Genomic DNA, 13,695 nt, shown 5'->3' on the forward strand with positions numbered 1-13,695 from the left:
TATATATACACACACACACATATATACATATATATATACACACACACATATATATATATATATATATATATATATATATATATATATATATATATATATACACACACACACATATATATATATATATATATACATATATATATACACACACACACATATATATATATATATATATATATACATATATATATACACACACACATATATATATATATATATATATATATATATATATATATACACACATATATTCACTCAAGGTTCTGCGAAGGCAGCACAGGAGGGAATTCAATCTTTTCTATCTGGACTTTATTATTTAAGTTACCAATGGCACAACTATGAGAAAAGCACTGCAACAACAACACAGGATATACCCTCGGGGCATTTATGTAGAATATTAAAATGAATGATCTCTGATCAGAAATTTAAAGCCCTGTAAGTTCACGAAAGAGACAATACAAAGTCCTGAACATGCTGAAGTCAGTGAGATGAGTACTGAATGGAGCTTTCTCCTAGTAATTGGCAGGTGCTTGTCGACTGACCATGATGCCAAATTACTCACCATGCATAGAAGTAACAAAAAAGTTTTTTCCTATCCCTTATTACAGTGCAATGCCAGCCGATAAACAAATCCCCTTCCAAAAAACATTAATAAAACAATAATAAAACAAGTAATGATCCAGATTTCCTCTCAGTCTCAGCAGTATAGTGTTGGGCAATTAAAACAAACTGCAGGTCTGGATGAACTGTAGTAAAAAAATAAAAGCTAAAAGGAAGCAAAATTTAAAAAAATAAAAGCAAGTTTGAGCATTTGAATTTTTCACACGAGCAATACTTCAGCTTTAAAATGCTTTGTTTTTTAAAATGCAAATGAGGGGCACAGTTTGTGCGTCGCTGATTTGAAAAAGTGTGTGGATGAAGGGGTGTGAGCACAGTGGATCCAGCAGAAGGGGACATGTAGCAGACGGTGTTTCAGATGAAGCTTTGTTCATAAAGGGGGTCAATAAGACTCAAGAGGACGGTTCGTCTTCATGCAGGTCCTCCAGCTCTCCTTCTCTGGGTCCATCTCCTGTGCTGCTTTTTCTAAAAAAAAAAAAAAAAAAATACAAATAAGACAGAGACACAGAGAAAGAGAGGAGGGAGATTAAATCAATACCAGTAGTTATTCTGAGCTTGCAGGGTAGCTGGAATCTTGGCAGAGACCTAAATGATCACACTATTAAAGCTTATGTTTTTGCTCCAAATGCAGCATAGCAGTCAGAGAAGCTCTTTTCTCTTTTTTTCTTTTCTTTTTTAAAAAAAATGAATGTTAAGAGCACACTAAATGATTTAGCAGTAGCTCCTTTCATACAGCCTGTTCACACATCGTCACAGAGCCAGTATAACATCTGTGTGATTTAGATAGTCGACGCAGATACACACACACACACACACACTTGAAACAAACCCTGCTATGTTACACATCACACCACTGATTTGGAAACCAAGTCATCTGAAAGAACAAACGACATCATTCTGGCTTTGTTTGCTTCTGTGTGCTCAATGCAAAGGCCAGTGTCTTGCGTGTGAAAGGGGCTACTGTAAAACTGCATTCAAATGACAGCAGCAGGGTAATAACAACAATGCCTGGGGAACGGCGACTCGATCACGCCTCATGAAGGAGATAAGCGAGTCGTGAAGGGTCTGAGATGATAATGGGCTGGCAGATGTTGAACAAACAGAGCGCCAGATTTCTTTGGACAAACCTGCGTGAGGGGTGACGTTTTAAAGAGGGCCGGAAGGGCCACGAGTCCCTGCAGCAAAGTGGGAGAAAAGATGGAGAGGTCACAGATGAGAGGGCGAAACCACTGTGGAGATGAGCCACCTGCTCAACAAATAGGTACTTGGTGTTGCCATTTATTTTTTTTTAATATGACTGCTATCACTATTAGCCTGATTATCCACCAATATAAAAACTAATAAATTTAAATTCAACTAAATTTTAATGGGACAAGATGAAGCAACTCAAAAGGTTGTTTTATTCCCTTTTTCTTTCTTCTAAAAAGATTTTTTACCCAAAATGGTACCCAGCGACTCAGACTGAATCTGAAAACTGGTGATGTTGAGTTGATGTCATGAGGGTTGATGTTTGGACTCATCATCTTCTCCAAAAAATGAAGGAATACACTAAAAAAATATACAGATCTGTTCTGAAAATTTGCAAATGTTCTTGGACCATATCATAGTATAATCATGCAAACAGCATTAAAAATGAGGTAATTGTAAGGAATTATGTGGATTCACATTACATAATGTGACCAGGCTAATTTACTTTTATTGTAAATTTGATCCTTACATTTATAGTCATAAATCCATTTTCATATAATAATTACACACTTTTTTCTGACTTATTAACTATAAAGATTGAACAACTCAGTTCCTTCCTTCATAATAACAAAGCTACTGAAACATTTACTTTTATTGCCATCAGGGGGCAGTATTATTCCTAATTCCTAGCTCTGATAACACATTCACCTTGTCTCCGAGCTCTTACAGCCAAGAGCACAGCAGCTTAGATAGATGGGAAATCTTCAAATAAACCCATCACAAACATTGATTAAAATCTGCTCCACATTCAGCCCAACAGCGGTCTTTCTTCATGACAGAGTCAGCTAGACACCATTCACATAATACTGTCCCAGGGAGCCGTACAGCAGGGAACGGCTATAGATGCTCCAGTTTGCCTTGGGCTGTATATGTTGAAATTAGATGATTGGATAAGACGATCAGCAATTTTCCGTGTGATGCTTTCAATCCCTGATACAGGAAGTCTAAGGTCAGCCTGAAGCACTAGCTGGTCTGTATCACACTGTGTCACTCTGAGTCCCTCTAGCTTTGAAAGCTAAAAGCAACAGAGAAAGAAACACTTATAAAAAGCTCTAAGCTCAACTGCATACAATGAAAGAAACGCATTATGGTGCTATGGCAACACAAAGCAGCAGCTGCTGCAGCAAGAATAGGTGCAAGTTTAACCTGATAGAATGGAAAGAGTAGACAGGTGTGAGTTTGAGATCTCTGTCAGAATCTTAAGCAACACGGCAGGAGGCCTGGGCTTGTGTAGGTTTATCCTTACAAATGGAATATGAATGCATTAATAATGTAAAAGAAATGAGGGCACGCTGATATTTGCAGGCTGGACTGTGCATGCTTACATGAGCAGGCTGCCAGGCGCTGACATGGACCTCTCTTCTCGCCTGCTCGGGCACTCAAAGGGGTTACTAAAGGAGCGCTTCCTCAGCATTGCTTTGACCAGGATCTAAAAAACACAAGGTGGTAACAAAGATATGCAAATAATCTTCTTTTTTTTTGTTTGTTTCATCTTATCTTTGCTTCTGTGGAGCAAAGCTGTGATACAGTTGTAGACAGGTGGATTTGATTAAAAAGCAATGTGTCGGGGATTAAAAGATGAAAATTTAAAAAAAAAAAAAAAAAAAAAAAACAAATTGGTGAAAAGACACATTTTAGAGCACCAGCCTGAATACTTAATGCATGTTAAATCATTCATTAACCCAATTTGTTGTGGGTGAAGCTTTGCATGTAAATACCACAACCATCTGAGAGAAAGGTTTCCGCAGCTCTGAGAAAGACAGGCGTGTTGAGCATCTAACATGATACACGACGGGAAGTCCACATGAGATCACGTTGTTGCAGAAAGAGGGAGCTGATGCATCTTTTTCTGGAACTAATTAGCAGTATTATCAAACTGAAAATACAATGTTATCTTTGTAAATCCATTTCAAGTATAGGGAGACATCTTTTCTTTCTATTTTGTAGCTCCTTTAACAACTCCCTATAAGAGTTCATTTTTTTAGCTAATTTAGCTTGTAATTTTTTTTTAATGTAAACTGTTTGAGGCCAAGCTTTTATCAACATAAAGTAATTTGAGAGCGACTGTCAAATACACCACTAAAATATTAGTTCTTTGTAATTTCCAGTCTATGAGCTGCTAAGTTTTTCCACACGATTTGCATCCTGTGGCTTAAACAATGATGCGACGAATGTGTGGATTTTTTCTGGCTAACGAGTCATTCTGCTCTTCATGCACACATCCTCATCATAGAAAACACATGTAGAAATGCATATGATGCAGCCTTCCAGTTAAAGGCGAACAATGTAGCTGCTGAAGAAGGAAATAGAGCCGCTGCACGTTGGATGAAGGTGCGGCTTATATTCAGGTGCGTGCTATAGTCCAGAAATTATGGTACTCGTTTCAAAATGCATTAAATGTACATTCACTCATGGGATAAAAAAAACAAAAAAAACAAGTCAAACTGGTTTAAAAATAAAACTAAAATATAAAAGAATAAATAAATTTGAAAGGCAAAGGCTGATAAATCAAACGGTGTCATCTGTTCAATAACACTTAGCAGGTTTACGTGATCATTGGGTTTTTCTTTGTAAAACTGGACTTTAAACACATGCAGTGAATAAGTTTTGATTGTAGTTAGAAGTGTAGTTGCATGCATATGCTGAATTTTCCACAGTTCCCACCCCAAGTTTTCCTGTATAAACACGAGGTGGGAACAAAAATTCAGACAGCTAAAAGACACCCAACTTGTCTGACAATTGTTTTGCAGTAAAAGGTCAACCAGAATAACGGACTCCAACAGCTAACGCTTCCTTTGGTTGACATCTTGGGCGTACTTTATTCCATAATCTGAAAACCCCTCCCATGCGTGTACGCTGAAAACAAAGTTGTTTAGTCAGACAAGCTATACCTGAAACTATGCAAGTGAGCGTTTCTACACACACCAAGAAAGAGTCAGAATTTCTCCAAAGAATAGCAGTTCCTAAAAACTGTGTCCATGACTATAAAAGAACAACCAGGTAAAAAAAAAAAAAAAGTTTCTTTAGTGTCTGATTTATAGAAAAGCTGAGCTACTGGTCAGCTTGTCCTTGAGAGAATCAGAGGGAACGTCACCCGGTTAAGGGTTTGTTCTACAACTGTGAGACTGCAGCAGCAGTGCTACATTACTGGGACCACCCAGTTTACCTTTGGCTGTTCAGATCAACATAGCCACATTCTTGTCTGGAAGATGTTTCTTAAATTAAAGCAACAGAGTGACTATTATGATACTTAAGCAGGCAGATGATGCAGATTCTGGACTCCTACACACAGGAAATGCAGTATGTTTTTACTGGGTGCCTTTTTTGTCACCCTTTGAGGTAAATGAGGCCGTCTTGTGTTTACAACGGGGGACTGTGCTAGTCAAGGAACATGTCCACAAAGTGCAGTCGAATGTCTCTGTTTGACACAAGAGTGCTGCTTTTCTTACCACAGCGGAGAGGCTGGGGACGAACTTCACTGAGTTCTGGATGTCCTCCTCTGTCACCTCCACTACAGAGCAGTGCTCCTCCTCCAGAGGCAATGGGTCAGTGCCTCCCTGGGTCACCCACTGGTCCATCTAAACATGCACAGACACCAATGCCATTTGACATTTTCAAAAATACCCAGAGGTTGTGCAAAACTTGAATAAGTCTGATTTGCAGTCAGTGCAATAGTTTCCATCTTAGCTGGAGGCTGTGAATTTAGTTCCGTATGATCTGTGAACTGCTTGATGTTGGCTTTTTTTTTTTTTTTTTCCCCCCCCAGTTTTTAAACTTGATGGGTGAATTAGCTATATTCTGAATATGGACATACATGTTGACATTTATATGTAAGCATTTGCTACAAGCAAAAGAGCCATCACATTAAACACCACTATGCTAAAGAGAAGGAACATAAAAACAAAGGCTGCACAGTTGCAGTGGATAATGAGCCAAACATAGTCGCTGTTTTAGAATAAAGAATTTCAGACTAATGAATTTATTCCATGAGTTGGCTGAGAGACATGACAGAATAGATAATAACACGGCTAATTATACAAATCTTGCTGTCTTCCACATTGTGTAAGATGTCATCAGAGCTCATCTTTATTTTGAATCAAGTAAGGGTGGCCTGTTCTTTAGTTTATCTTTAGCTCTATTGTCACAATCTTCAGGTTCAGGGAATAAAATGACCTCCCTCCTCTGGGTGTTGCTTACAGCTCAATAGTTTTAGCTGCTACAAATTTAGTTTGCATCAAACATGAAAAAGATAATAACTTCACGACTGCTTTAACCAGGATTTTTATATTCATGCGTTCCTTCAGCCAACTTTCAAGTCTCTAAAAGTGTATTCTTATATTATATACGAATACACACTTAGGAAAATACAGAACATAACGTATATAAGAAGAGATACTGCATCTATTATTTACCTTCATATGTGATTGTGTTGCAATAAAAGCAGATGTGATCAATAGCTCCTCAATACTTTACTATCTTTTATTGTCCTTTTGACTGGTATGTGAGGGTATGAGTGTTTGTGAACAAGACCTGAGGCCTGATAGCTTCATTATCTCCTTTCCATAAACGCAAACAGTGTCTCTGGTGAGAAAATGACTCAGCGACACATGATTAGATTGTGTCATGGAAACATGGAAGGGAGCGAGGAATGTCATCTGTTCATGGCTGGTCCTGAATACCCCCCCCCCCCTCCTATTCGCCCAGTCCTCCAGTGGAACAAACAGGCTTCATCATGCCCTGAAGAAACACAGTCTGCAGAAAGTTACGCGCCAACGACGGGAGGAAGGTAATCTGAGTGGTGTCATCCTAAATAACATCTTTCCATAATTATAGATTTACATTTGGAGGTTACCTTAATCTCAGGGATGGTGATCCTGGTGTCTGGATTCTTATCCAGCATCCTTAAGATCAGAGTCTGCAGCTCTTCACAGACCTTTGGTCTAAAATAATAATAATGATGAAAATAACATTTAAAAAACAACAAAATGGCTTCAAGACAAATTAATTTCTACACAAATCAACTTGGATAAAACATGGACACCAAAATCCCCCACAGCCTCATTAACCCTGGCAAAATTTTATGATCAAATCATTAAGTGTAAATAAGGCAGATGTGATGAAGGCTCATACTTCATTACACAGAGCGAAGCTGAACTTTATCACACTGCATTTATCAGCCTTGTGAGCTCCTAAACATAAGCACCTTGTCAAGAGTTATTTAAGCTTTAAACTACGGAAACCAAACAGTGAAAATGCTTTGCCAGACTGCTTAATCTGACAGATTTTTTTAAGGCAATAAGAGTTATTGTTATCCTGTATTGCACCAAAAAAAAAAAAAAAAAAAAAAAAAAAAAAAAGCAAAAAAAACCAGCAGGGATTATCATCTTGTCCATCAGTGAGATAAATACACTGCTGGGCTGTGAAACAGAAACAGCGTCAATTAAAAACAGGATAGAAAAAGAGATATTGTTCTCATTCTAAATACATATAATTGGTAGTCTTCCTCTGCTTTCCCAGGTCATAAAAAGCACAAGAAAATCAGAACTTTTTTCTTATAGTGTTTCTGCAGATAAAATATTCATGTCCACTTCTTTCATTTATTTAGTTTTATTTTAAAGTAATATTTACCTTTTCATATTGTTGTACTGATAATGACAGAAATGGGTTCTTTGTTCTACTTTATTTAAGTATACAGAAGTACTTGTAAAATGCAGATTTCCTAATTTCATGGAGTGAATTGCAACATTGAGCTAATCTATAATTTGCAATTTTACATTTTCAGGATGTCAGCCAATTAAATTTGAGAGCAAATTCAGTCAGAAACTGAAAACAGACTACTGATACAATGATAAGTAGAGAGCTATGTCCATATTACCATTTTACATAAAATATTAAGGTGAATGAATGACAGACATGATGATGATCCCGGAAATTTTTGGCATAATTGTTTTTGTTACACATTTATTAAAAAAACATATCCTCGGCTGTGTCAATATAACTGGATTTTTAATGTCCTAAAACTGATTCATCGCAGTGATTCAGAGCCATGGACAATTGTTGTGAAGGGAAGACAGCAGCATATTAATTATAACATTGATTAATAAAAAATATTTTGTTCAGACAGCATAACAACAAATTTCACAACTGGCTTGGGACTAAATCAGTTCAAATAAAGTGGATAAACATGTTTCGAGCTTAAATACTGCAGTGACTATACAGTTAGTGCAATAACTTTTTACTTTCATGGATTAACATTGGATACAATTATACATGCTTTATATAGGTTAGAATAATCAATAAAGAGCTAGCTATTAAATGAATGGTTTAAATAGCTAGCATATGAGTCTGTTAAGACAGCAATGGCTTAAAAAGTGTGATCTAAAAGCAAAAGTAAGTGCTTTGGCAGATAAAATTGCTGAATAAAAACCTGAAATAAAACGCTAACTTGAAAGGAAACTGTCAGAAAAATATGCTTCAGACTTAATCTTAACCTGGGGTTATGCTGAGAACCATTGGGACATGTCATCTTATTTTTATCTAAAGGAGACACCAGTGCTCTAAAATGTTTGAAAGCATGAAATGTAATGAGACCAATGCTTATGAAAACTCATCTGAAAAGAAAAAAAAAGAAAAAAAGAAAAGACTGATAGTGGAAGATGTCATTAGAAATCTCAGTAATTATTATAATGACAGTGGCATGACACTGTTGCACATATACTGTACTGCCCTGTTCAGTGCTGACAATAAGGTGCTAACTGTGATTATACAGCATAGACATGAGTATATTTTGTGTGGGAGGATAGCTGCATCAAATGTTAGAGCTTTCTGCGCAGCCATGACTCCATTAGAAGAAGACATAATTTATACATTTAGAAAGTAACATTGTGTTCTTCAGTGGCTTTCTGCTGTCACTCATATCCCCCTCATTTCTCATGTTTCTCAAGTCTGCTTCCTCATTGCAAGCTCGTCCATCCTTTTCTGCCAATATGTTTTTTTTTTGTTAATTATCTCTTTTGTGTTATTCACCCAAGAATACCTGTTTGCCTTTCTTAACCTTTTATTTGAAAGGAAGATCTGGATGGTAAAGAGGCTTGTGTGTGTCCAGGCTGCTGGGGCTTTTTATGTGCTGGTTTTAATCACACACGGGTGACATTTAACGTGCGCTTTTAGCGACTGCCTTTTATTTTCCTATTATTGTAATTTGTAAGGAGAAAAAAAAAAGATATGCAAATGAGAAAGAAGCAATCTGCAAATATGACAAAAATAAAAAGAAAAGCCTTTAGCTGTGGGCTGAAATAACACCTCCATCTTTTGGAATAAAGCAGATTTCGTGCAACAATGCAAGCAAAGGACTCACGTTTCTGGGAAATCCACAGGCTTGGTCCTTATCTTATTGTGCAAAGCCAATATGTACTCGTCAATAAATGGACACTGCCGGTGATGCAGAGAAGAGTGAGTGAAAACCACAAGGTAGGTGCAATGATTTACTACTGTATCAGATATGATCTGTATCCTAAAAGACAGTCAAGACAAATTACAACAGCAGTAATGAGCTTCCAGTGTTCATACAAATGAATGATTGCTGTAGAAAGTCGCTGTATCAAACCAGAAAAACACAGTGACACATACTATTTCAACGGAAGTGCCACTGGGTGCTGTAATGATTAAGGAAGTTTGCGAAATAACACCCAGCTCAGCCTTGACTGTTGCACTTTGTGGACCAGATGCTGACAAATAAGTGAAAGACAGAAAATGTGCAGACTTGCCTTCCCAAACACAAAGCAGTAGAGGGTGACTCCCATGGCCCACACATCCAGCGCCTTTAAGAGAGTGCCAATAGTGATGTTAAATGCAAATGAATACCAAACAGCTTTAAAAAAACAAAAAAAACCAAAAAAAAAACACATGTAGAAACCCACTACACTAATGCGAACACCAGTTCGCATTAGTGTAGTGTATGGGATACGGTGGGGTTTTGGTTTGGAGGCGTCCGTTGTCCGATGCCTGGAAGATGGATTTGTGTGATCAGATAGCAGAGTCACCGTTGCTACCCATCAGGCTTTTTTGTCCTCCAGTCCGCCTTTCTCTCCATAGCGCTATTGGAAACCCACTAGTGTTCCCACAATAGAAATGGGATGATTAAACCAGCCTTCATTTCCGTGTAATTTATCTTAGCACCGCAGCAGTTGCTATGAGATACATATTGTACCCAAAAGGGATTTAAGTGACATATGAGTGTCGGATATTATAAATATCACTTCTGATTTCCGGGCTCTCTGGAACATGGCTTGACCAAACCAAAATGTGAAACAAGACGAGACTAATCATTGAGAAAGGGGCACTAGGTCTGCATAGATTTCTTCAAGGCTCGACAAAACAGCAGGAGGAGGCACTTCAGTGGCTCTTTCCCCCCTGATAGCTTTCTCTCAGCAATCAAATGTTCTATTTTGGTTCCTGTTTTATGGATGAGCAAGGTCCTTGGAGTAAATCAACCAGCCTTTTTGACCTCCGCAGGAACGAACACGAGTCCCATGCAAATAAGACTAAGGTTGTATGAGAAGGGGGTGGCAAAATCAAGACCTGCTTCTGGGAAGGGAGAGTTGTTAAAGTAGATTTATTAACTCCTTCTCGCTCTGATCGCTGGTGTGTCGCAGTCAGTGCTTGCAATTTTCTTGTGAACACTGACTATGATTTATATGTGGTGTTGTTAAAACCATATGCCACTGTTCTGATGGGTTTGCTCTCTCCCAAACAGGTCTCTATTGCAATTGAGGTGGTCTCAATGAGACTGTCTATATCAACAAAGGGACTAGGGCAGGCCTCTTCAAATGGTGGCCCGCGGGCCACATGCAGCCCAGAACCAACTTCTATGTCGCCCAGCTTATGTAAAAGAATAAAGATATTAATCAAAAACCTTCAGTCATTCCTATGCTAATTTAGTAGCCTACAATCCTACAGTTCTGCAGACCATGAATGCAGCGCTTGGTAACATTAGCAACATTAACCCCAGCGCATGTTATTGTGTTTTGAAGTTGTAAGAGTAGTGCTAGCTAGCATGTTGCTCTCTGTCCTAAAACGCTAAATTGACAACTAAAACCGCAGATTTAACCCAGCCTGGACTGATAAGTATTTGTTTATTTTGCAGTCATATTCGAGCACCAAACCGATGTGTTTAACATGCAATGAGTGTGTGGCGGTGTTTAAAGATTATCATGTGAGGAGGCAGCACATCGAGAAGTTTAGTTTGATATGAACTTTTTATTTTAAAAGTTAAGAGAAAAATAGGCTCTGACTGGAATTTTCATTATTTTATTTTGTGCATTTGCCCTTGTCATGTGGGACTGAATTTAACATAGAAAAAATAATAAACTACTTATTTTTCAAATTGTAAATGTGTCTTTATTTATATATTTATTTATTTTTACTGATTTATATTCCCTTAGTAGGCCAGGTTGACCTTCATGAAACTGTGGGGGAAGGGATTTTTTTTTTCCTTTTCTTTATTTCTTTGGGTTTTATTTATAACTCATTTATTTTGAAATAATTTAATTTTGAAATTTGGTATCATTTCAGGCATGTCTTTTGATGGACAGGTACCTAAAATCCCTGCAAAAAGGGCGTGTAGCACAACAGTGGATCTCCGTTAACAGCGTTACTTAGCTTTAGCTACCTGGTTAGCTCGTATTAGCTCCAGACTGGTGCAGTTAGCGCTTAGCTACAGGCAAGTCCGAGTTTGCCCATTTTTGTATTTCTCATAGTGAGACATCGAGCAAAATATTATAAAAGGGAACTACTTGTGACGTCACGGAGGCTCTGTCAATCTTTTATATTCAGTCTATGGCGTAATCGTGTCATTATTTGATATTAAAATCAATGCTGTTAGATTTGTGTGCAGCTGGTTTTGTGTAACAGTGTTGGTGCTTCACAAAGCATCCCTCCAGTTGTGTTAACTTACTTTTCCACTGAAGCTCTTCCGCTTCTCTGATAAAGTCTCTGGTGCCATGAATGCAGGAGTGCCAGCAGTGCTGGACAATAAAGCATCATTGCCTTCAAACTGATTGCTGACCCCGAAGTCGGCGATCTTCACATGGCCGTCATCCCCCAGTAACAAGTTGGAAGGCTTTATATCCCGATGGATAATCTTCTGGTAGTGTACTTTAGATAAAGAAAAAAAATCTTAGAAAATCAGGAACAACATCTGAAATGCAACACATGTGTTTGGACAGCTGCTAGAAGTTTAGCTAGGCTGTGGCTTGATGGTGGACAAAAGCTTAAATAACATGCAGAATTGATAAGATTTACCCCATAATAATGCAAAAAAGGACCAATTTTATGACAAACTTGTAAAAAAAAAAAAAAAAAAAAAAAAAAGAAGTCCCTTTTCTTCTTTGCATTTTTAGTGAACAGTAATTGGAAATTGGTACAGAAATTAATAAGATCACTATTGCAAGATGGCACTAAACTGATGGTCAGAAACCACCAAATCATTAAAAATCATGGATTCAAAGTAATGACTATTCTCAAATAAATGAGAGGTTTGATTTCAACACCCAGCTGTTCTTAAATCTGATGATGGTATCATACAGCTAATAGGTTATGAAAGTTTGTTTTTTTTGTTTTTTTTTATCTAAAAGCAGCACATCATGGTATCTCAATTCACATTGAACATTCAAAATCTCCATATTTAGCTCCAGAACTTTATTCCCACTCTCTATATTAAGTACAAAAACAGAGTACTTTAGTTTATTATCTTTTACAATCAAATCCTTTATAATTAATTTTCTTTCATTATGAAAAAAAAAAAGCCAAAAACACTGAGATGACAGACAGATTAATGCAAAATGACGCATGTAACCATGTCCCAGAGGAAATCAGCTGCATTAGCGCAGGTTTGATTGTTGCTGTTAAGATGGATTTGAAGATGAGAACTGAAGGTTATCGCGGACTAAAAGTTAAGTGCATCTCTTAACAGCCTTCTGGATCTAAGCCCTGGACACTTCCCTGATTGGATAAGTGGTGCCTTCTCTTCTGACGGGGTCTTATTGAAACATGAAACACTTGACTTCTTAAAAAGCCTCCGCAATTAAACGTTCTAGCACTCGTGGTACTTAATTCGAAAAACACATGTAAAAGACAACCAGAACAGCTGCTCACACTGGTGATTTAGATGAATGTATGTTGTAAATATCACTTAAAACACCACTTTCATTTTACTCACATTACATAACTCGTATTTAACAGAATTAATGAAGAGCCCCTCAAAAAACAAGCTCCTGAAAATTCTTAAATAATTAATGATACTGAAAATATTACATATAAAAACTATTTAAACTATTTAAATGAATAATATGAGAAATGCTAAAAATTTAATTTATGATGAAACTATGAAATAATGTTAAGCAGGTTAAAAGGTAGCAAACCCTTTAACCTTTCAGATTTTTATTACATGCCTTGTTCCCTATAAACCAACAAACTCCTTGACAGCAAATGACTGAAACTGATCCGTTACAGCAGCGAGAACAGCTTGAGAAAAACCATTCCCCTAACCAGAAGCTCAATACTGATTTAACAACAGACAACGGTAGCCAGACCCTGGGGTGATGGTGTTTGTTCCTTTAAACAGACAATAAAAATGAACAAATAAATATAAATTTATATATGAATGCGTCTGTTAAACCTTTTACACTTTGAGCAGCCATATTCAGCATGATAAAGGATATCATTAAAATAACAGCATGGTATGATTCTTTCCTGGCAACCAGACCTATCCTTTCAAGGGCAATTAGCTCTTTAGGTAGGTGAGAGAATAAATGCATATTATAACAACTG

The 13,695-nt window shown here is 37.3% G+C and overlaps 1 protein-coding gene across 1 annotated transcript in view; it reads right to left on the reverse strand.

Moving 5' to 3' along the window:
• Positions 1 to 1,010: 1,010 nt before the first annotated feature.
• The window catches only part of camkk1a (calcium/calmodulin-dependent protein kinase kinase 1, alpha a), a gene marked incomplete at both ends in the record, with an annotated part of 34,963 nt that continues 22,278 nt past the window's right edge, over positions 1,011 to 13,695 (reverse strand). Inside the window, 8 exons of the mRNA XM_079247176.1 lie at positions 1,011 to 1,083; positions 1,746 to 1,793; positions 3,192 to 3,295; positions 5,316 to 5,444; positions 6,719 to 6,806; positions 9,224 to 9,297; positions 9,633 to 9,686; positions 11,822 to 12,021. Coding sequence (XP_079103302.1) covers positions 1,011 to 1,083; positions 1,746 to 1,793; positions 3,192 to 3,295; positions 5,316 to 5,444; positions 6,719 to 6,806; positions 9,224 to 9,297; positions 9,633 to 9,686; positions 11,822 to 12,021 — 770 coding nt within the window. The remainder of the gene's footprint in view (positions 1,084 to 1,745; positions 1,794 to 3,191; positions 3,296 to 5,315; positions 5,445 to 6,718; positions 6,807 to 9,223; positions 9,298 to 9,632; positions 9,687 to 11,821; positions 12,022 to 13,695) is intronic.

This window comes from Telmatherina bonti, assembly GCF_933228915.1.
Source record: "Telmatherina bonti genome assembly, chromosome: 10".
Lineage (NCBI taxonomy): Eukaryota > Metazoa > Chordata > Actinopteri > Atheriniformes > Telmatherinidae > Telmatherina > Telmatherina bonti.